The sequence below is a fragment of the Sardina pilchardus genome, chromosome 5, assembly GCF_963854185.1.
Source record: "Sardina pilchardus chromosome 5, fSarPil1.1, whole genome shotgun sequence".
Lineage (NCBI taxonomy): Eukaryota > Metazoa > Chordata > Actinopteri > Clupeiformes > Clupeidae > Sardina > Sardina pilchardus.
Genome location: NC_084998.1, coordinates 21031683 through 21054477, shown reverse-complemented (window position 1 = coordinate 21054477; position 22795 = coordinate 21031683). Strand labels below are relative to the sequence as shown.

Below are 22795 nucleotides of genomic sequence, written 5' to 3'. Positions count from 1 at the left end.
GGGTCTGCAACACCCAGCTGGATCTATACGTTACTGCCAAGTATCTCAAGAATAGTTGGGGTCAATTAATTTTCTTCTTCATGAAAACACCTGTGCTAAAAGTTACAATGTGCATTGCTGACTCTACTTAATAAGCAGCACAATTTCAAACACTATTTAATAAAACATTTTCATCCACTGTGTCTTTAGCACATCAAAGACACCTGCAGCAGGACAACGTTAAGGCGGAAACAGTACATCATTAGCTTTCCTATATGTCTTCTACTTACACCTAATAGCAGAAACTATTCACACAAAGCATATATAAGAAGATTCATTTTATCTTCCAGTTTAAATTGACGTTTAGCTTGCCAAGACAGATTCTAAAACGCCTTCTAAGGTAAAATGAAATTACCTACAATTACATGTTTTCAGAAGAAAGATGATTCAATTATTTACCAGAGTGGAGAATTTAGATCCATTCTCAGTGAAGTCAAGTGAAGTGAAGTTGAGACAGTCACTGTTGTCTCCTGGACTCCTCTTCAGAGTGGTGCCAGAAGGCAGAGTGTTGTCATTGTAGGACGTAACAAACTTGAAGTCACTGGTACGTGACCCTGTGGTCATATAGGCGTCATAGTTGTAAGCACTACGGAGAGTTCCAGTTCCATCAACATCTGCATAGTTGGGAGGTAAATATGCACTGGGAATGGCTACTGCTCCATCAAACAACAGTCTGGGCTTTCTCCTGTGACAAATCCGTATGGCCACAATCAGAATGATGAAAGTGAGGAAAAATGTGGATACAGACACCAGAGCAATGATCAGATAAGATGTGAGTTTAGAATTGCTCTCCTCATAAGACATGTCTTTCAGTTCAGGAACTTCAGCCAAGTTATCAGAGATGAGTAAATATACGGCACAGGTTGTAGAGAGAGAGGGCTGTCCGTTATCTTTCACTGAGATCACAAGGTTCTGCTTCATGCTGTCAGATTCAGAAATGTCCCTCTGAGCCCTGATCTCTCCACTGTGGAGACCAATAGTGAAAAGTCCCGGATCAGTCGACTTCACGATCTGATACGACAGCCACGCGTTCTGTCCAGAGTCAGCATCAACAGCGATCACTTTGGAGACCAGCGAGCCAGAAAGAGCAGCTTTAGGAACCATCTCAGTCATGAAGGAGTTTCCTTCTGGAGTAGGGTACAATATCTGAGGAGAGTTATCATTCTCATCTGTTATGAACACACTCACAGTCACGTTGCTGCTGAGTGGAGGAGAACCATTGTCTCTGGCTACAACCTGAACTTTGAAGCTTCTGAACTGCTCATAGTCAAAGGCCCTCAGAGCATGGATCACCCCTGTGTCTCCATTAATGGATACATATGAGGAGACCGGAACACTATTGACCTCACTGGGCAACAGAGAGTAGAACACTGTGCCATTCTGTCTCCAGTCTGGGTCTCTCGCAGTAACAGAACACAGAGAGGAGTCAGGCTTGTTGTTCTCAGTCACATATGCGCTGTAGAACTGATGTTCAAATACAGGGGGGTTATCATTTACATCTGACACTGATAACTGGATAGTTTTGGAGGATGACAATGGTGGCACACCATCATCAGTAGCAGTGATGGTTATATTGTAATCACTAATGTGTTCTCGATCAAGTTCATTGGTAGTTACGAGTGAAAAATAATTCCTTATGGATGGATTTAATTTAAAAGGAACATTCTGCTGAATAGTGCAGCGGATAGAGCGGTCACCCTCTGAGTCCTCATCTTGTACATTGATAATTCCAATTTCGGTGCCAGGCAATACATTTTCTGGGATTGGATTTTTCAGAGACTTTAGAAATATCACAGGTGCATTATCATTAACATCAGTTATTTCTATAAACACTTGGGCATTGGAGGCTAACCCAGAAGCATCTGATGCCTGGACTCCAATTTCATACTCAGTCTCATCCTCAAAGTCTATTGGTCCAGTCACTTTGATCTCTCCGCTGATCTTGTCTATTGTAAAGGCCCTGGCGGCTCTGTCAGATATGCGACTAAATTCATATGTGACCTCCCCATTCGCTCCTTCATCTGCGTCGGTGGCGCTTACAGTGAGAACCACTGTCCCTAAAGGGGAGTTTTCAGGTAGACTGGCTTTGTACACAGGTTGACTGAATACTGGTAAATTATCGTTTGCATCAAGTACAGTAACGTGTATGGCTACAGTACCGGATCTTGGCGGTGTACCTCCGTCTGTAGCTGTAAGCAATAACGTCACCTCTTGCTCCTGCTCACGGTCTAGCTCTTTGTCTAAAACTAATTCACTGCGTTTTCCTCCGACAGCATTCGAATGAACAGCCAAAGTGAAATGCTCGTTCTTTTCCAGCGAGTAGCCTTGAATGCCATTCCGTCCGACGTCCAAATCGTGTGCCTCTTTTAATGGAAACCGTGTGCCTCTTACTGCGGATTCGCGGATCTCAAGTTTAATTCCATCGCTTGAAAACCGAGGTGAGTTATCATTTACATCTTGAATTTGCACCAGTATCTGATGCAATTCTAATGGTTGTTCCAGGACAAGTTCGTACTTTAAAGAGCAAGAAATCTTAGAACTGCACAATTCTTCTCGGTCAATCTTTTCCGCAATGACAACCTCTCCAGATTGCACATTAATATCACAAAACCGTTTGCGGGTACCCTTCAAATCTAGCCGAGCTTTACGTGACAATAATCCTCTGGAATCCATCCCGAGGTCCTTCGCTATGTTACCGACCACCGCTCCTCGCTTCATCTCCTCTGGTATAGTATAGCTCAAATCTCCATTGCTGCCGGGGAGACGGACAATAAAAATGGTAAAACATAGAAATGTGGTAGAAAAAGTGTAAATCCTGAATCCCGTCCACATATTGAACCAGATGGAATGGTTATTTCGAAGGGAAAATAGCCTAAACGTCGTAAAACGCCGAGCATGTGTTATTACGGTCAAAAAGAGAAGGATCTCGCATCTGCTACTGACTGTTACGGCGACATTGTATGGCTTTGGAGGGCGTATTCTCAATCTAAATATTATAGCAGTGGTAAGAAGTGAGAGGTCAATTGCTAAACGCTGGTCAATAGCGACACTCAGAGGAATGTGAGAAAAGTGCAACGCCTGAAGAGCGCAGGATGTGGAAACAATGCAGCAATTCCACACAAAGTAACAAATTGCCTTGTTGTTTCAAAACAATAACCACAGTCATATGAAAGGCAACCCCTACTAAAACATCGATGCCTTAAGATGCTCTGGGGAAAACACATACTCCTGCTTAAAATAACGAAACAACCTCCGATGAACATCAGATATGTTCAATGAAAACAAGTCAATATTGGCAAAAATGTCTTGCATACTTGCATGCTGTACTTATACTACACATAACCCAACAGCATTAACACACACACACGCACGCACGTCCACGCACGCACGTCCACGCACGCGCGCGCACACACACACACACACACACACACACACACACACACACACACACACACACACACACACACACACACACACACACACACACACACACACACACACACACACCAGCATTTCAGATAAAAATGTAAAAAAGTAATGTGGAATTAGGCCCAATAAATACAACAAGAATATATGTCTTACTTACAAACTGTTTCAAAGAGACATGAAAAGCAAAAGTTGAAAGACAAGAGTTTGTTTTCATTGCTGACTAAACGTTGTCCTGATTTCAACACCAAACTACAACCAACTAAAATGCTTCAGAGGTAGCGAAGCAAAACTAAAAATATGTATAGAATTCCAAAAACTTAAAATATTTAAAACCATGCCATCCTACCAGACTATGCATATAATTTGCCTATAACTAGCACCATTGCACATTAGTAAAAAAAGAAATAATGCTTTACCAGAGTGGAGCACTTTGATGCCTCCTCAAAAAAGTCAAGACAGTCACTGTTGTCTCCTGGACTCCTCTTCAGAGTGGTGCCAGAAGGCAGAGTGTTGTCATTGTAGGACGTAACAAACTTGAAGTCACTGGTACGTGACCCTGTGGTCATATAGGCGTCATAGTTGTAAGCACTACGGAGAGTTCCAGTTCCATCAACATCTGCATAGTTGGGAGGTAAATATGCACTGGGAATGGCTACTGCTCCATCAAACAACAGTCTGGGCTTTCTCCTGTGACACAACCTCACAGCAATGATCAGGATAATAAAAGTGAGGAAAAATGTGGAAACAGACACCAGAGCAATGATCAGATAAGATGTGAGTTTAGAATTGCTCTCCTCATAAGACATGTCTTTCAGTTCAGGAACTTCAGCCAAGTTGTCAGAGATTAGTAAATATACGGCACATGTTGTAGAGAGAGAGGGTTGTCCGTTATCTTTCACTGAGATCACAAGGTTCTGCTTCATGCTGTCAGATTCAGAAATGTCCCTCTGAGCCCTGATCTCTCCACTGTGGAGACCAATAGTGAAAAGTCCCGGATCAGTCGACTTCACGATCTGATACGACAGCCACGCGTTCTGTCCAGAGTCAGCATCAACAGCGATCACTTTGGAGACCAGCGAGCCAGAAAGAGCAGCTTTAGGAACCATCTCAGTCATGAAGGAGTTTCCTTCTGGAGTAGGGTACAATATCTGAGGAGAGTTATCATTCTCATCTGTTATGAACACACTCACAGTCACGTTGCTGCTGAGTGGAGGAGAACCATTGTCTCTGGCTACAACCTGAACTTTGAAGCTTCTGAACTGCTCATAGTCAAAGGCCCTCAGAGCATGGATCACCCCTGTGTCTCCATTAATGGATACATATGAGGAGACCGGAACACCATTGACCTCACTGGGCAACAGAGAGTAGAACACTGTGCCATTCTGTCTCCAGTCTGGGTCTCTTGCAGTAACAGAGCAGACAGAGGAGTCAGGCTTGTTATTCTCAGTCACATATGCACTATAGGACTGATGTTCAAATACAGGTGCATTATCATTGATATCAGATACACTCAGATGTATTGTCTTGGACGAAGACAGTGGCGGATTGCCTTCATCAGTAGCCATAATAGTAAGGTTATAATCACTGACAAGTTCACGATCAAGTTCCGCTGTGGTAACTAGTGAGTAATAATTCTTAATAGATGGAGTTAATTTAAATGGCACATTTTGCTGAATAGCACAGCGGACCTGCCTATTTCCCTCTGAATCCTTATCTTGCACATATATCATGCCCACCTCTGTGCCAGGCAAAGCGTGTTCCAAAACATGATTCTTGAATGACTTCAGAAATATAACTGGCGCATTGTCATTGACATCCACAATATTTATAATAACTTTAGCAGTAGAGGCTAGCCCAGCACCATCTTTTGCCTGAACACGTATTTCATGTTCCCTTTTTTCTTCAAAGTCAATGGGTCCAGTTACCTTAATTTCTCCACTAACTCTATCTATTGAAAAGAGCCTGGCTGCTTTATCAGATATACGATTGAATTCATATGTAACCTCGCCATTTGCTCCTTCGTCTGCATCTGTTGCACTCACCGTAACAATTACAGTGCCTAAAGGTGAATTTTCAAGAAGGTTCACCTCATATATTTGTTGAGTGAACACTGGCAAATTATCGTTAGCATCCAATACAGTGACATGTACGGAGACTGTACCGGATCTCTGCGGAACACCCCCATCAGTAACCGTGAGCAGCAGAGCAAGTTCCTGCTGTTGCTCACGATCCAGCTCTTTATCCAAAATCAATTCACTGTATTTTCCACCATCAGAATTGGAATGCACAGCTAGCGTAAAATGGTCATTCTTCTCCAGTGAGTAGCTCTGTATACCGTTTCGGCCTACATCAGCGTCATGTGCCTCGTCTAAAGGAAATCTTGCACCTTTAACTGCAGATTCCGCTATTTCTAGTCTAATCTCGTCCTTTGGAAAAACAGGTGAGTTGTCATTTATGTCTTCAATGTGGAGAGACACTTGATGTAGCTCGAGTGGATTTTCTAATACGAGTTCGTACTTCAGATTGCACGATATTTTAGATCCGCATAGCTCCTCGCGGTCAATTATATCAATTATAAAAAGCTCGCCAGTTTGTTGATTTATGTCGCAGAAGCGTTTGTCATTGTCCTCCGTATCCAAACGAGACTCACGGTAAGAAAGAGTCTTTGCATCAAGCCCAAGATCCTTCGCTATATTTCCAACCACATATCCTTTATTTGTCTCCTCTGGTACCGAGTAGCTCAAGTCGCCATGACATACATGAAAAGAAAAAATGATCCATGCCAAATTTAAAATCCACAAAGACAAAGCCTTGTGAAATCCCATGTCACCGACGTGTTATGTGTCTCTGAATAAGAAAACAAAACATCAAATTCAACTGAAAACTAACAATGTTTACGACGAGCTTCCATATAATAGTCGCTCTCCTCGTAAGGTTTTCAGTGACTGTTTCGCCTTTCTGGATGTAATCGCAAACTTAATATTAATGTAGTGGGAGGCAGCCTGCTGTAAAAAAGAAAGGCTAGCCAAGGGCGACACTCTGAGTACTGAACTCGAATTGCAGGCTACAGATGTAAATTGAACTGCATTTCACTTGATAGAAACAAAATAATAATATAGCCTATGCATTGTCTATCTATCATATTAATATCCCAGAAAAGAACATCAGAACTGCAAGGATTACAAGTGTCATGGTTGACTTCATGAATATTGTTTACTTTAAGTGGATATGGATCATGTATTAATGTCTTTCTGCTGTGTTGAACATCAAAGCTGTGAAAACATGGATTCCGCACGCACATACACACACGACACGAGGCTTTTTTCCACAGTAATAATATGCCTTTATATTACGCACACGTTCTTTGGCAGTGTAAGTATTCAAAACACAAGACGAAAGTTTTAAAAAGCCAACAAGTCGCGCAGTCAAAGGTTCCACAACTAAACAGAGTGCGCCGGTCGCTGTCCACTATTGTGGTGCTGAAACGGTACACATAAGAACATCGCGTTTAGCGATTGAAGCATACTTTGCAGAAGAATGCGAGGGGAAAGACAGGAAATAGCAGTGGCAGAAAAGAGGAAAAGGTGGTACGCCTCCATGAAACCGAATTCAAGAATAAAGATAGGGGATTTCTCTGGTGCACAACATATTCACTGTGCAGTTAAATCAGGCCACGTTACCGACAAACGAAATCAGGAAAACATTCATTACCGGATGTATGAGGACACAAACAACTCTAATTAAAACATTATTTCACATTCACAAATCCATAATACAGATTGTAAACTGGGGAATCCGTGTCAGTAGGAAAGTTTACAGTAAAGTACACATTTGATATTTTCTCTAATGCGGTACTAGCGAGAAAAATGTTTTCAAGTCCAGAGCAACGTCTCTACTATCCTTCTGAAAAGGGCCACTACACCATTCGTTTGGAGTGCTCATTATTACCCTTGTAGCATTCAATATTTGATCAGATGATATCACTTATCAAATTGACCCTTATCTCAACTGAATACTATGGCATAGCATGGAAGAGGAAATGTCCAAAAAAAGACTGCTGTTGTATTCAGACTCTCACATGAACTTCTTATGGATGTTCATTACAGTAAAAAAAAAAACAATGTGTAGTGAATAATGAATACAAATATGTGTACATGTATTATTCACTGGGGAACTTCAAAAAGCTCAAACACCATCATAAGGCACCACTAGAAAATAGGCCAAACATCTATAAAACTGTTTTAGCTTTCAGCATTACTGGCAATCATACATTGGCTTCCTAAAACCTTATTTTGAGATTCTACAGTCAGGAAAAAGTGAATTGGGGTGTAATTCCTGAATGCAGACACATGCTGTCAAAAATATTAACATGGGACCACGGATACTGTATGTCATAACCAATCTAAAATCAAAACACTTAGAGCCATATGTTTAAAGATGGGGAGCTTTCTTCAAAAACAGTGAAAGGGCAGCTACATTAATCAAGTCACTAAAGAATATACAGTTAGATAAACAACAAAAAGCAGGATACAAACAACATTAGTGAAGTTGGACTTATTCCAAAAGGCATGGCCTTTCAGTCTGATAAACTATTGTAAGAAGTTAAATACATCTCTATCACATGTTCATATTGCAATATCTGTTAACTGCCTCCTACTCAAAACTACTTAGTAAGTACTTAGAAAACAAATTCTGATAATCAAAACTGTGCTTCTCCGACATTGATAACATTTCTATGTATGTGTTATGTATGTTATGTCCTGGTGAAAATCAATTCTAATATTGTCAGCCGAGGCAATGTTCTTTCTGAGGTAAAACAAAAAGTATGAAAAAGAAGAAACACCTAGTTTCTATAACTTCCAGTTTAAATTGATGTTTAGCTTGCCAAAACAGGTTCTAAAACGCCTTCTAATGTAAAATTACCTACAATTACATGTTTTCAGGAGAAAGATGATTCAATAATTTACCAGAGTGGAGAATTTAGATCCATTCTCAGAGAAGTCAAGTGAAGTGAAGTTGAGACAGTCACTGTTGTCTCCTGGACTCCTCTTCAGAGTGGTGCCAGAAGGCAGAGTGTTGTCATTGTAGGACGTAACAAACTTGAAGTCACTGGTACGTGACCCTGTGGTCATATAGGCGTCATAGTTGTAAGCACTACGGAGAGTTCCAGTTCCATCAACATCTGCATAGTTGGGAGGTAAATATGCACTGGGAATGGCTACTGCTCCATCAAACAACAGTCTGGGCTTTCTCCTGTGGCAAATCCGTATGGCCACAATGAGAATGATAAAAGTGAGGAAAAATGTGGAAACTGACACCAGAGCAATGATCAGATAAGATGTGAGTTTAGAATTGCTCTCCTCATAAGACATGTCTTTCAGTTCAGGAACTTCAGCCAAGTTATCAGAGATGAGTAAGTATACGGCACAGGTTGTAGAGAGAGAGGGCTGTCCGTTATCTTTCACTGAGATCACAAGGTTCTGCTTCATGCTGTCAGATTCAGAAATGTCCCTCTGAGCCCTGATCTCTCCACTGTGGAGACCAATAGTGAAAAGTCCCGGATCAGTCGACTTCACGATCTGATACGACAGCCACGCATTCTGTCCAGAGTCAGCATCAACAGCGATCACTTTGGAGACCAGCGAGCCAGAAAGAGCAGCTTTAGGAACCATCTCAGTCATGAAGGAGTTTCCTTCTGGAGTAGGGTACAATATCTGAGGAGAGTTATCATTCTCATCTGTTATGAACACACTCACAGTCACGTTGCTGCTGAGTGGAGGAGAACCATTGTCTCTGGCTACAACCTGAACTTTGAAGCTTCTGAACTGCTCATAGTCAAAGGGCCTCACAGCATGGATCACCCCTGTGTCTCCATTAATGGATACATATGAGGAGACCGGAACACCATTGACCTCACTGGGCAACAGAGAGTAGAACACTGTGCCATTCTGTCTCCAGTCTGGGTCTCTCGCAGTAACAGAACAGACAGAGGAGTCAGGCTTGTTGTTCTCAGTCACATATGCACTGTAGGACTGATGTTCAAATACAGGGGGATTATCATTCACATCAGACACTGAGAGATGGATTGTTTTGGAGGATGACAATGGTGGTGAGCCTTCATCAGTAGCTGTAATTGTCACATTATAATCACCTATCAGTTCACGGTCCAAATCAGCTGTAGTAACTAGTGTGTAATAGTTTTTAATAGATGGATTTAATTTAAATGGAACATTCTGCTGAATGGAACAATAGATCTGTTTATTTCCTCCTGTGTCTTTATCCTGCACATTAATAATTCCTACCTCAGTTCCTGGGGCTACATTCTCAGGGATAGGCACATTAAGTGATTTGATGTATATCACTGGAGCATTGTCATTAACGTCTGTGATCTCTATATCAACTTTGGCATTGGATGCTAACCCTGCGCCATCTTTTGCCTTAACCCATAACTCATAGTCATTTTTGTCCTCAAAGTCTACTGCTCCTATCACGTTAATCTCTCCAGTCACCTCATCAATAGAGAAAAGTCTAGCTTCTTTAACAGAGATGTGACTAAATTCATATGTAATCTCTCCATTTGCTCCTTCATCTTGATCTGTAGCACTCACTGTCGCAACCACTGTGCCTAAAGGAGAATTTTCAGGTAGACTAACTTTATAAACGGTTTCACTAAATACAGGAAGGTTATCGTTAGCGTCAAGTACAATGACACGTATGACCGCAGTACCAGATCTTTGAGGAGAGCCTCCGTCGCTAGCAGTAAGCAACAATGTTACCTCCTGCTGCTGTTCACGATCCAGCTCTTTATTTAAAACCAATTCACCGTATTTTCGACCATTCGAATGGGTATTCACATCTATGCGAAAATAATCATTCTTCTCAAGAGAATAGGCCTGTATTCCGTTTCGCCCCACGTCGGGATCGTGTGCCTCATCCAACGGGAAACGTGCACCCCTTTGCACCGATTCCCCGATTTCCAGTTTGATATCACTCTTCGGAAAACTGGGTGAGTTGTCATTTATATCCTCAATCTGCAGTGTAATCTGATGCAATTCCAAAGGGTTCTCCAAAACTAATTCGTAGTTCAGAGAGCATGACGGCTTAGAACCGCACAGCTCCTCGCGGTCTATTATTTCTGCAATAGCCAGTTGTCCTCCCTGTACATCAAAAAAACGTTTGCCATTTGCTTCCATGTCTATCCGAGCTTTGCGATTCGATAGTCCGTTAACACTGAGACCAAGATCCTTTGCAATATCTCCAAACACGGTCCCTTTCTTCATTTCCTCTGGCACGGAATATGTGATATCGCCATTACAAGCGCTCAAACACATAAAAATGACTGTGGTGAAGAACCCAGCATGAAAATGTGAAAATCTCTTAGATTCCTTCATCTTGTTGTCACAAAATAAACTGTTTATACAGAGTAATCCTGCAGTAGAGCATCAAACAAGCTGTGTTACACAACTAAAAGGTAGATTACTTCTAAAATGAAAATAATCGGTGTCAGGCTACCAAAGCGTTTTGCTGCGTGTGTCGCGTTCATGGGTAGCCTTAACTCTGAATTATAATATTAAATCATGGGGTGTGAACGCGTTTGTAACTGACTAAAGTTGGTAAATGGCGCCACTCTGCGTATTTCTGGCATACTACACACTGCATCAAAAGAATCCTCAGAATGACACCATATTTCTGTGAGCCATCTTATGTACTACTACAGCAATTAAAGGTCTGCTTTATCTCAACACAGAGAAACACACAAACGCTTGCATGAAAGGGCAGCATTGATTTCATATTGTGATGGTATCCTAAAGCAACTCTTTTTGATTAATGAATTTAAGTTTGCTATTTTGGGAGGACTTGTGGTCCATCCTGTAACTTCAACTGTCCTAAACTGATGACAATCCAATCCCCTGCTGCAGTCTCCATAATTATCAGCTCAAAACACAACCATGTCATAATTTCAGTAGCTATTCAGCGTACTTTTGCCTTATATTGCTTTTAATTTAGCAATACCATGAACAGTTAATCATATATTTCAACCGATACTATGGTATTATTTAATCACACAATTGCTAAATATTAATATGCATCACATGCAAACATACTACTGTATTAGGCCTACTTTTCAAAACTGTTTTAGCTTTCAGCATTACTGGCAAATGGACTTCCTAAAACCTTATTTTGAGATTCTACAGTCAGGAAAACGTGAATTGGGGTGTAATTCATGAATGCAGACACATGCTGTCAAAAATATTAACATGGGACCACGGATACTGTATGTCATAACCAATCTAAAATCAAAACACTTAGAGCCATATGTTTAAAGATGGGGAGCTTTCTTCAAAAAAGTGAAAGGGCAGCTACATGACTCAAGTCACTTAAGAATATACAGTAAGATAAAACACAAAAAGCAGGATACAAACAACATTAGTGAAGTTGGACTTATTCCAAAAGGCATGGCCTTTCAGTCTGATAAACTATTGTAAGAAGCTAAATACATCTCTATCACATGTTCATATTGATATATCTGTTAACTGCCTCCTACTCAAAGTACTTAGAAAACAAATTCTGGATATAATCAAAACTATGTGCTTCTCTGACTTAGCCTAAACATTGATAACATTTGTATGTGTTATGTATGTTATGTCCTGGTGAAAATCAATTCTAATATTATCAGCCGAGGCAATGTTCTTTCTGAGGTAAAAAAAAAGTATGCAAAAAGAAGAAACACCTAGTTTCTATAGCTTCCAGTTTAAATGGATGTTTAGCTTGCCAAAACAGGTTCTAAAATGCCTTCTAATGTAAAATTACCTACAATGACATGTTTTCAGGAGAAGGATGATTCAATTATTTACCAGAGTGGAGCATTTAGATGCATTCTCAGAGAAGTCAAGTGAGGTGAAGTTGAGACAGTCACTGTTGTCTCCTGGACTCCTCTTCAGAGTGGTGCCAGAAGGCAGAGTGTTGTCATTGTAGGACGTAACAAACTTGAAGTCACTGGTACGTGACCCTGTGGTCATATAGGCGTCATAGTTGTAAGCACTACGCAGAGTTCCAGTTCCATCAACATCTGTGTAGTTGGGAGGTAAATATGCACTGGGAATGGCTACTGCTCCATCAAACAACAGTCTGGGCTTTCTCCTGTGGCAAATCCGTATGGCCACAATGAGAATTATAAAAGTGATGAAAAACGTGGAAACAGACACCAGAGCAATGATCAGATAAGATGTGAGTTTAGAGTTGCTCTCCTCATAAGACATGTCTTTCAGTTCAGGAACTTCAGCCAAGTTATCAGAGATGAGTAAATATACGGCACAGGTTGTAGAGAGAGAGGGCTGTCCGTTATCTTTCACTGAGATCACAAGGTTCTGCTTCATGCTGTCAGATTCAGAAATGTCCCTCTGAGCCCTGATCTCTCCACTGTGGAGACCAATAGTGAAAAGTCCCGGATCAGTCGACTTCACGATCTGATACGACAGCCACGCGTTCTGTCCAGAGTCAGCATCAACAGCAATCACTTTGGAGACCAGCGAGCCAGAAAGAGCAGCTTTAGGAACCATCTCAGTCATGAAGGAGTTTCCTTCTGGAGTAGGGTACAATATCTGAGGAGAGTTATCATTCTCATCTGTTATGAACACACTCACAGTCACGTTGCTGCTGAGTGGAGGAGAACCATTGTCTCTGGCTACAACCTGAACTTTGAAGCTTCTGAACTGCTCATAGTCAAAGGCCCTCACAGCATGGATCACCCCTGTGTCTCCATTAATGGATACATATGAGGAGACCGGAACACCATTGACTTCACTGGGCAACAGAGAGTAGAACACTGTGCCATTCTGTCTCCAGTCTGGGTCTCTCGCAGTAACAGAACCGACAGAGGAGTCAGGCTTGTTATTCTCAGCTACGTATGCGCTGTAGGACTGCTGTTCAAATACAGGGGCATTATCATTCACATCAGACACAGAGAGATGGATTGTCTTGGAGGAAGACAATGGTGGTGATCCTTCATCAGTAGCTGTGATTGTCACATTATAATCACCTATTAGCTCTCGGTCCAAATCAGCTGTAGTAACTAGTGTGTAGTAATTCTTAAATGATGGATTTAATTTAAAAGGAACATTCTGCTGGATGGAACACCGAACCTGTCTGTTACCTCCTGTATCTTTATCTTGAACATTAATAATCCCTATTTCTGTCCCAGGGGCTACATTCTCAGGAACAGGCACATTAAGTGATTTAATAGATATCACAGGTGCATTGTCATTTACATCAGTGATCTCTATATCAACTTTGGCATTAGATGCCAGCCCTGCACCATCCTTTGCCTGAACCCATAACTCATACTCATACTTGTCTTCATAGTCTATTGTTCCAATCACTTTTACTTCTCCCGTTACCTCATCAATAGAGAACAGTCTAGCTGCTTTGTCAGAAATGTGACTAAATTCATAAGTGACCTCGCCATTTGCTCCTTCATCTGCATCTGTAGCACTTACTGTCACAACAACTGTACCCACAGGAGAATTTTCGGGTAGACTGGCTTTATAAACGGTTTCACCGAATACTGGATGATTATCATTTGCATCAAGCACAATAACACGTATGACCACAGTGCCGGATCTTTGTGGTGAGCCTCCATCACTCGCAGTAAGCAACAATGTCACTTCTTGCTGCTGCTCCCGGTCAAGTTCTTTCTCTAAAACCAATTCGCTATACTTTCGTCCATTCAAATGAGAATTCACCGCTAAGATAAAATAATCATTCTTCTCCAAGGAATAGGCCTGTAATCCGTTTCGCCCCACGTCGGAATCATGCGCTTCATCCAAACGGAAACGTGCACCCTTCACGGCAGATTCCCTAATTTCCAGTTTAATTTCATTCTTCGGAAAGCGAGGTGGGTTGTCATTTATATCCTCGATCTGTATAATAATTTGATGCAACTCAAACGGGTTCTCCAGAACTAACTCGTAATTTAATGTACAAGATGGTTTCGAACCGCATAGCTCCTCGCGGTCTATTCTTTCTGCAATAACCAGTTCCCCTCCCTGAAGATCGCAGAAACGTTTGCCATTCCCTTCTATGTCTATTCGAGCTTTGCGATCCATTAGTCCTTTAGTACCGAGACCAAGATCCTTTGCTATGTTGCCAAACACCGTCCCTTTCTTCATTTCTTCTGCCACGGAATAGCTCAGATCGCCATTGCAAGTGCGAAAAAACACGGCAACACATGAAATCCAGAACACCGCACGAAAACGAATATTCCTTTCGGATTTCTTCATCATGTTATCACAAAACAATTTAAGTCTCCCGTTCAGAAGCAAGCAAAACTTATATACCTATATATTTAAACGTTACATATAACATACGAGGTCTAGGTAAATATTTTTAGCGCAGGACTACCACACCATTGCTTTTCACCTTTGCGTTGCTTTCATGGATAGCGTGTAGTCTCCACTCTCTATTATAATATTAAATGAAGGGGTGTAGAGTGCGCTTGTAAATGGCTAAAATAGGTAAATAGTGCCACTCAGAGTATTTTTTGGAGTACTGCACCCACAAAGACGCCCATATTAGTGGAACTCGAGTCCTAAGCCTTCAACCTAGACAGAGGACTGCTGTAGCTACACTATTTGTCCATACACAACACACATAACGGTATTTTTCTATGTTCTATTAGTGCAGCTGGGTAGAGGCCTACTTGTTTAGAAATATTTGTTTTATCGCCTAAACGGAGAGGAATCCCCTGTAGCAGACTTGGCAGTTCAAAGCCAGTTCAAAGCTGTATCATGACAGCAGTTTATTAAATGCAGTTTAGTTCTCCTTTTGGTTTCTTTCAGATGCAAGGGCATGAATTAATTTATTATATTGTTAATCAAGACATCCGCTATTAGTTCACACTTAATAAATCACACTGCACACAGCTTTGCTATGACAGTATTACTTCCAATTAGACATGATTGTTTGTAGAAAACATGATTGGGCAACACAGTCAGGAAAGAGGAGATATAACCCAGAGGTACAGTATCTACAGTCTGAAATACTAACACATGTAGGCACCAATAAACAGCCTCCAGCCTGCTGAACTATGACATTACCACAGTGTTAACACATCACTTTCATGAGTGCATATTCTACAGCACACAAACCATCACCTAATCACAGTGCACCATAAGTGAGTCCCAAACAATCCAAAGTACTTAAAGAACTGCATTGAAAGTAGGGACATATGGCATCATCTAATCAGTAAACCCTTCACTCACCTCCAATAACTGAATATCTCTCTATGTAGTGATATTTTGGTTTGTTAAGTTAAATCGACAATTATCTCTCAATGCGATGCTAAGGTTGCCAAGAAATGCCTATTTCAACAATACCAGCCAAATCTTCTACTGTACAACACATTACATATCAACCAAACTAAATGTATGGCAAAACCCTTGATATTTAGAAGATATCAAACAGAAGCCATTAGCAGAAAAAAAAATAGGTCTCATTATGTAGAGAATGCAGAGAATCTCAATCAGACGATACCCAACAGAATACAGAATCATCTTCTAATCAATGGAAAACGTATGGAAGTTCAGTAGTTTCTTAAATGTCATGGGAAGACTTTGTAAAGACAGAACGGTAAAACAATGCTTTGTCCTAGATCAGAATTACACCTGTCAATCAAAAGCTATAATTGTTCTAAGAAATAATTCAATAATTTACCAGAGTGGAGAATTTTGACCCATTCTCAGTGAAGTCAAGTGAAGTGAAGTTGAGACAGTCACTGTTGTCTCCTGGACTCCTCTTCAGAGTGGTGCCAGAAGGCAGAGTGTTGTCATTGTAGGACGTAACAAACTTGAAGTCACTGGTACGTGACCCTGTGGTCATATAGGCGTCATAGTTGTAAGCACTGCGTAGAGTTCCAGTTCCATCAACATCTGCATAGTTGGGAGGTAAATATGCACTGGGAATGGCTACTGCTCCATCAAACAACAGTCTGGGCTTTCTCCTGTGGCAAATCCTTATGGCCACAATGAGAATTATGAAAGTGAGGAAAAATGTGGAAACAGACACCAGAGCAATGATCAGATAAGATGTGAGTTTAGAATTGCTCTCCTCATAAGACATGTCTTTCAGTTCAGGAACTTCAGCCAGGTTATCAGAGATGAGTAAATATACGGCACAGGTTGTAGAGAGAGAGGGCTGTCCGTTATCTTTCACTGAGATCACAAGGTTCTGCTTCATGCTGTCAGATTCAGAAATGTCCCTCTGAGCCCTGATCTCTCCACTGTGGAGACCAATAGTGAAAAGTCCCGGATCAGTCGACTTCACGATCTGATACAACAGCCACGCGTTCTGTCCAGAGTCAGCATCAACAGCGATCACTTTGGAGACCAGCGAGCCAGAAAGAGCAGCTTTAGGAACCATCTCAGTCATGAAGGAGTTTCCTTCTGGAGTAGGGTACAATATCTGAGGAGAGTTATCATTCTCATCTGTTATGAACACACTCACAGTCACGTTGCTGCTGAGTGGAGGAGAACCATTGTCTCTGGCTACAACCTGAACTTTGAAGCTTCTGAACTGCTCATAGTCAAAGGCCCTCACAGCATGGATCACCCCTGTGTCTCCATTAATGGATACATATGAGGAGACCGGAACACCATTGACCTCAGTGGGCAACAGAGAGTAGAACACTGTGCCATTCTGTCTCCAGTCTGGGTCTCTCGCAGTAACAGAACAGACAGAGGAGCCAGGCTTGTTATTCTCAGTCACATATGCACTATAGGACTGATGTTCAAATGCAGGGGGATTATCATTTACATCAGATACAGCGAGATGAATAGTCTTGGAGGAATACAATGGTGGTGAGCCTTCATCAGTAGCTGTGATTGTCACATTATAATCACCTACAAGTTCACGGTCCAGTTCAGAAGTTGTGACAAGTGTGTAGTAGTTTTTAATTGACGGATTTAATTTAAAAGGGACATTCTGTTGAATGGAACAGCGAACCTGTCTGTTTCCCTCTGTATCTTTATCCTGAACATTAATAATTCCTACTTCTGTTCCTGGGGCAACATTTTCAGGGATTGGCACATTAAGTGATTTGATGTTTATCACAGGTGCATTGTCATTAACATCTAAAATATCTATGTTAATTTTAGCCTGAGAAGCCAACCCTGCTCCATCTTTTGCCTGAACTCTTAATTCATATTTATGCTTTTCCTCATAGTCTATTTGGCCCACCACTTTGATTTCTCCGGTCACTTTATCAATAGAGAAGAGTTTAGAAGCTTTGTCAGATATGCGGCTAAATTCATAAGTGACCTCCCCATTTGCTCCTTCATCTGCGTCTGTGGCAAGCACAGTCACAACTGCAGTGCCTAGAGGAGAATTTTCAGATAGACTGACAACGTATGCAGGTTGACTGAATACTGGTAAATTATCGTTTGCGTCAAGGACGATAACATGAATGAGAGTAGTGCCGGATCTTTGAGGAGTGCCCCCATCAGTAGCAGTAAGCACTAACGTTACCTCGCTCTGCTTTTCACGATCGAGCTCTTTATCTAAAATTAATTCACTATATTTTCCTCCATCTGTATTAGAGTGCACGGATAAAGAAAAATGGTCGTTCTTATCCAAGGAATAGCTCTGAATTCCGTTTAGGCCCATATCCGAGTCGTGCGCCTCATCCAAAGGGAAACGTGCGCCTTTATCAGCCGATTCACCAATTTCCAGTTTGATTTCACTGTTCGGAAAACGAGGTGGATTGTCGTTTATATCCTCAACCTGTATAAAAATCCGATGCAATTCCAACGGGTTCTCCAAAACCAATTCATAGCTTAACGAGCATGATGGTTGTGACCCGCATAGCTCCTCGCGGTCTATTCTCTCTAGTATAACCAGTTCTCCATCCTGCAGATTACAAAAACGCTTATCGTTACTCTCCGTGTCTATCCGAGCCTTGCGATCCGATAGTCCTCGAACACTGATACCAAGATCCTTTGCTACGTTTCCAACCACTGTCCCTTTCTTCATTTCTTCTGCAACGGAGTAGCTTAAATCACCATTACTAGGGTGCACAAATCCGATGACAAATACAGCCCAGAAAACTGCATTATGTAAACATACATTGTAGTCCTTCATCATGCAGTCTGTCCAATAATCAGTGTAGGCTATAGCCGCGTAAATAAGTATTATTCTGAGACGGATTTGACCACGGGCTTTATGTTAAGACAACAAAAAACAACACGATCGAGAAGGACTGAGTCCTCATGAAAAGCTTCGTCGTGTCGAGAGGCGTTCAGCCAGCTAATATAATATTAAATCAAGGGGTGGTGATGCGCTTGTAGAGAATAAAGTTGGCCAATAGCGCCCCTTAGAGTCAATTTGGCATACTGCATATTTCCAGCCTCACTATACAGCCAGGTGCCTAGCCATCTTGAGCAACCAAACTATAACTTTATTTTGTTAAAATCTAGGAACATATCTGCCTTTATTCCTGTGATGCCTGTGACTATTAGTATGGCTGTTCGTTCAACCAATTATGGTGGATGTGATTGCTTGACCTTTGATAGCACATACCCTGCAGCAGATTCAATTCTGCAGTTTGTGCTGTCAAATCAGATGGAACTGTGTACCATAAATCTTGAATAAGATGTAGACCTACTTCTGATTTTGGTATTCCATTCAATATTCAAACAATGTTACCAACAATCATTTACCAACACAGTAAACTACAACATTCTAATTCAAATTATTTTTTTTGTTTGTTTCAAAATATCACAGATTAAGTGCAGACCATCTTAAAATATCTATCAGTCCATTTCAGCAACACTTCTCAGCTGAAGCAATCTTCCCAACAACTTACATCCAAAGATAAATGCACTGAAATCATACTCTTTAAAATATGTTATGATACTTACATAAAAAAAATGATATATGCTACTTTTTCAAAAAATCTGTCAGTTTGGTGGAATGTTAAGGTCTGACCTAATCAGAGGAAATCCCCTTCACCATTAAAGTATGTGTGTCATATAAAATACATTGTATAGTGTATGTCATGTTAATGTTCCATTCTTGCTATTTTTTTCTGTCCAAAGGATGTCACCAGAGCATCAGATCACACACCGCTCATCTTAGCACAGTTTCTTGCACAGTCAGTAGTCATACTGAATCACACGCTACCACACAGTGATTTCATTGTGTTATCATTCACAATGCACTACTAGTAAAACAAACTGGACTGGAGACTGTGATTTATGTATAAAAGGAACGCAATTCACCAATGTTTCAGGTATGTTTTCATCATCAACTCTTTTTCAAATCCTCTCCAAACAGTTCATTTTGCATCACCTGTGTCAATGTAAGAAAAGCGTTCTTTGTCCAACATCGCCTATTATGCTGGCAAAAGAATTCCCTTTTCCAGCTAATTCCAACTTAATGGATACCCATTTAGCACTGAGAAGGGACCCAGTTCATGTGAAATCAAAAGGGGCATGGCATCTACCTGCAACAAAGAGGCTACATACTGCAATCATCATTCAGAGAACAGGGTCAGATAATCCATCACTGAAAGTCAGTGTACTGTAGCATCAAAATGAGTTTGGAGAAGACATTTGTAAGGCATATGTAAGGACTACCTTGTGTTGCTTTGGCTATTTTTCTACTAAAACATTATCATGCTGATTTCAAGCTAGACCAATTATACATTGTACTTAATATGAAACTTGCCACAGATACTTTAACAACAGAACTTGAGTGCCAGCAAAATATAACCCGATAGACTGTCACATGGATTCTGTATCTGATGAAGTCTACACATCATCATCATCATCATCAGAATTTTAACCACATAAAAAATGCATAGCATGTCGATAGAGAATGACTATGTATACAAAGCAACCCAATATTAATGGAAAAACAGGCTTAGGAAAACATGACTAATATTTACCAGAGTTGAATATTTAGATCCATTGCCAGAGAAGTCGAGGGAAGTGAAGTTAAGGCAGTCGCTGTTATCATTCGGGCTCTTCTTCAATGTACTTCCAGCTGGCAAAGTGTTCTCATTGTATGAGCTGACAAACTTGAAGTCACTGGTACGTGACCCTGTGGTCATATAGGCGTCATAGTTGTAAGCACTACGGAGAGTTCCAGTTCCATCAACATCTGCATAGTTGGGAGGTAAATATGCACTGGGAATGGCGACTGCTCCATCAAACAACAGTCTGGGCTTTCTCCTGTGGCAAATCCGTATGGCCACAATCAAAATTATGAAAGTGATGAAAAATGTGGAAACAGACACCAGAGCAATGATCAGATACGATGTGAGTTTAGAATTGCTCTCCTCATAAGACATGTCTTTCAGTTCAGGAACTTCAGCCAAGTTATCAGAGATGAGTAAATATACGGCACAGGTTGTAGAGAGAGAGGGCTGTCCGTTATCTTTCACTGAGATCACAAGGTTCTGCTTCATGCTGTCAGATTCAGAAATGTCCCTCTGAGCCCTGATCTCTCCACTGTGGAGACCAATAGTGAAAAGTCCCGGATCAGTCGACTTCACGATCTGATACGACAGCCACGCGTTCTGTCCAGAGTCAGCATCAACAGCGATCACTTTGGAGACCAGCGAGCCAGAAAGAGCAGCTTTAGGAACCATCTCAGTCATGAAGGAGTTTCCTTCTGGAGTAGGGTACAATATCTGAGGAGAGTTATCATTCTCATCTGTTATGAACACACTCACAGTCACGTTGCTGCTGAGTGGAGGAGAACCATTGTCTCTGGCTACAACCTGAACTTTGAAGCTTCTGAACTGCTCGTAGTCAAAGGCCCTCACAGCATGGATCACCCCTGTGTCTCCATTAATGGATACATATGAGGAGACCGGAACACCATTGACCTCACTGGGCAACAGAGAGTAGAACACTGTGCCATTCTGTCTCCAGTCTGGGTCTCTCGCAGTAACAGAACAGACAGAGGAGTCAGGCTTGTTATTCTCAGTCACATATGCGCTGTAGGACTGATGTTCAAATACAGGGGCATTATCATTTACATCTGATACAGAGAGATGGATTGTCTTGGAGGAAGACAATGGTGGTGAGCCTTCATCAGTAGCTGTAATTGTTACATTATAATCTCCTATCAGTTCACGGTCCAATTCAGCTGTAGTAACAAGTGTGTAATAGTTCTTAATAGATGGATTTAATTTAAATGGAACATTCTGCTGAATGGAGCAGCGGATCTGTTTGTTTCCTCCTGTATCTTTATCCTGCACATTAATAATCCCTACTTCAGTTCCTGGGGCTACATTCTCAGGGATAGGCACATTAAGTGATTTGATGTATATCACTGGAGCATTGTCATTAACGTCTGTGATCTCTATATCAACTTTGGCATTGGATGCCAACCCTGCACCATCTTTGGCCAAAACCCTTAATTCATAGTCATTTTTGTCCTCATAGTCTATAGTTCCAATTACTTTGATCTCCCCAGACACTTCATCAATAGAGAACAGTCTAGCTGCTTTGTCAGAAATGTGACTAAATTCATAGGTTACCTCACCATTTGCTCCCTCATCTGCATCTGTAGCAGTTACTGTCACAGCAACAGTACCCAACGGAGAGTTTTCAGGTAGACTGGCTTTATAAAAGGTTTCGCTGAATACTGGAAGATTATCATTTGCGTCAAGTACAATAACACGTATGATTGCAGTACCAGATCTTTGTGGAGAGCCTCCGTCACTAGCAGTAAGCAACAATGTCACTTCTTGCTGCTGCTCCCGGTCCAGCTCTTTATCTAATACTAATTCACTGTATTTTCTTCCATCCGAATTTGAATTTACAGCTAGGACAAAATGGTCGTTCCTCTCCAGTGAGTAGCTTTGAATTCCGTTTCGCCCCACGTCGGAGTCGTGCGCTTCATTCAGTGGGAAACGTGCGCCTTTAACAGCAGATTCTCCAATTTCCAGTTTAATTTCATTTTTCGGAAAACGAGGTGCGTTGTCATTTATATCCTCGATCTGTAGCGTAATCCGATGCAATTCCAAAGGGTTTTCCAGAACTAATTCGTAGTTTAACGAGCATGATGGTTTTGACCCGCAGAGCTCCTCCCGGTCTATTCTCTCTGCAATAACAAGTTCTCCTCCCCGAAGATCAAAAAAGCGTTTTTCATTCCCTTCCATATCTATCCGAGCCTTTCGATCTGATAGTCCTTTAATACCGAGACCAAGATCCTTGGCTATATTGCCAAATACTGTACCCTTCTTCATTTCTTCTGGTACGGAATAGCTCAGATCGCCATTGCAAGTATGCACACAGAGAGCGATGAATACAACCCAGTACAT

At 41.3% G+C, this 22795-nt stretch overlaps 4 protein-coding genes across 4 annotated transcripts; all 4 read right to left on the bottom strand.

Annotated features, from left to right (window-relative positions):
• Nucleotides 1-426: 426 nt before the first annotated feature.
• Nucleotides 427-6293, bottom strand: LOC134080815 (protocadherin beta-16-like). Its single transcript, XM_062537424.1, has 2 exons — nt 3885-6293; nt 427-1503 (listed from the first exon to the last, which is right to left on the bottom strand). Exons 1-2 carry the CDS (start codon nt 6291-6293, stop codon nt 427-429), a joined length of 3486 nt encoding a protein of 1161 aa, XP_062393408.1.
• Nucleotides 6294-8423: 2130 nt separating this feature from the next.
• On the bottom strand, nt 8424-10859 carry LOC134080814 (protocadherin beta-16-like). The gene has a single exon (XM_062537423.1). The coding sequence runs from the start codon at nt 10857-10859 to the stop codon at nt 8424-8426; it is 2436 nt and encodes an 811-aa protein (XP_062393407.1).
• A 1452-nt stretch (nt 10860-12311) lies between these two features.
• Nucleotides 12312-18647, bottom strand: LOC134080812 (protocadherin beta-15-like). The gene is made up of 2 exons (XM_062537422.1): nt 16180-18647; nt 12312-13391 (listed from the first exon to the last, which is right to left on the bottom strand). Exons 1-2 carry the CDS (start codon nt 18601-18603, stop codon nt 12312-12314), a joined length of 3504 nt encoding a protein of 1167 aa, XP_062393406.1. The 5' UTR covers nt 18604-18647.
• Nucleotides 18648-19613: 966 nt separating this feature from the next.
• LOC134080811 (protocadherin beta-15-like) lies at nt 19614-22795 on the bottom strand. The gene is made up of 2 exons (XM_062537421.1): nt 20408-22795; nt 19614-19637 (listed from the first exon to the last, which is right to left on the bottom strand). Exons 1-2 carry the CDS (start codon nt 22793-22795, stop codon nt 19614-19616), a joined length of 2412 nt encoding a protein of 803 aa, XP_062393405.1.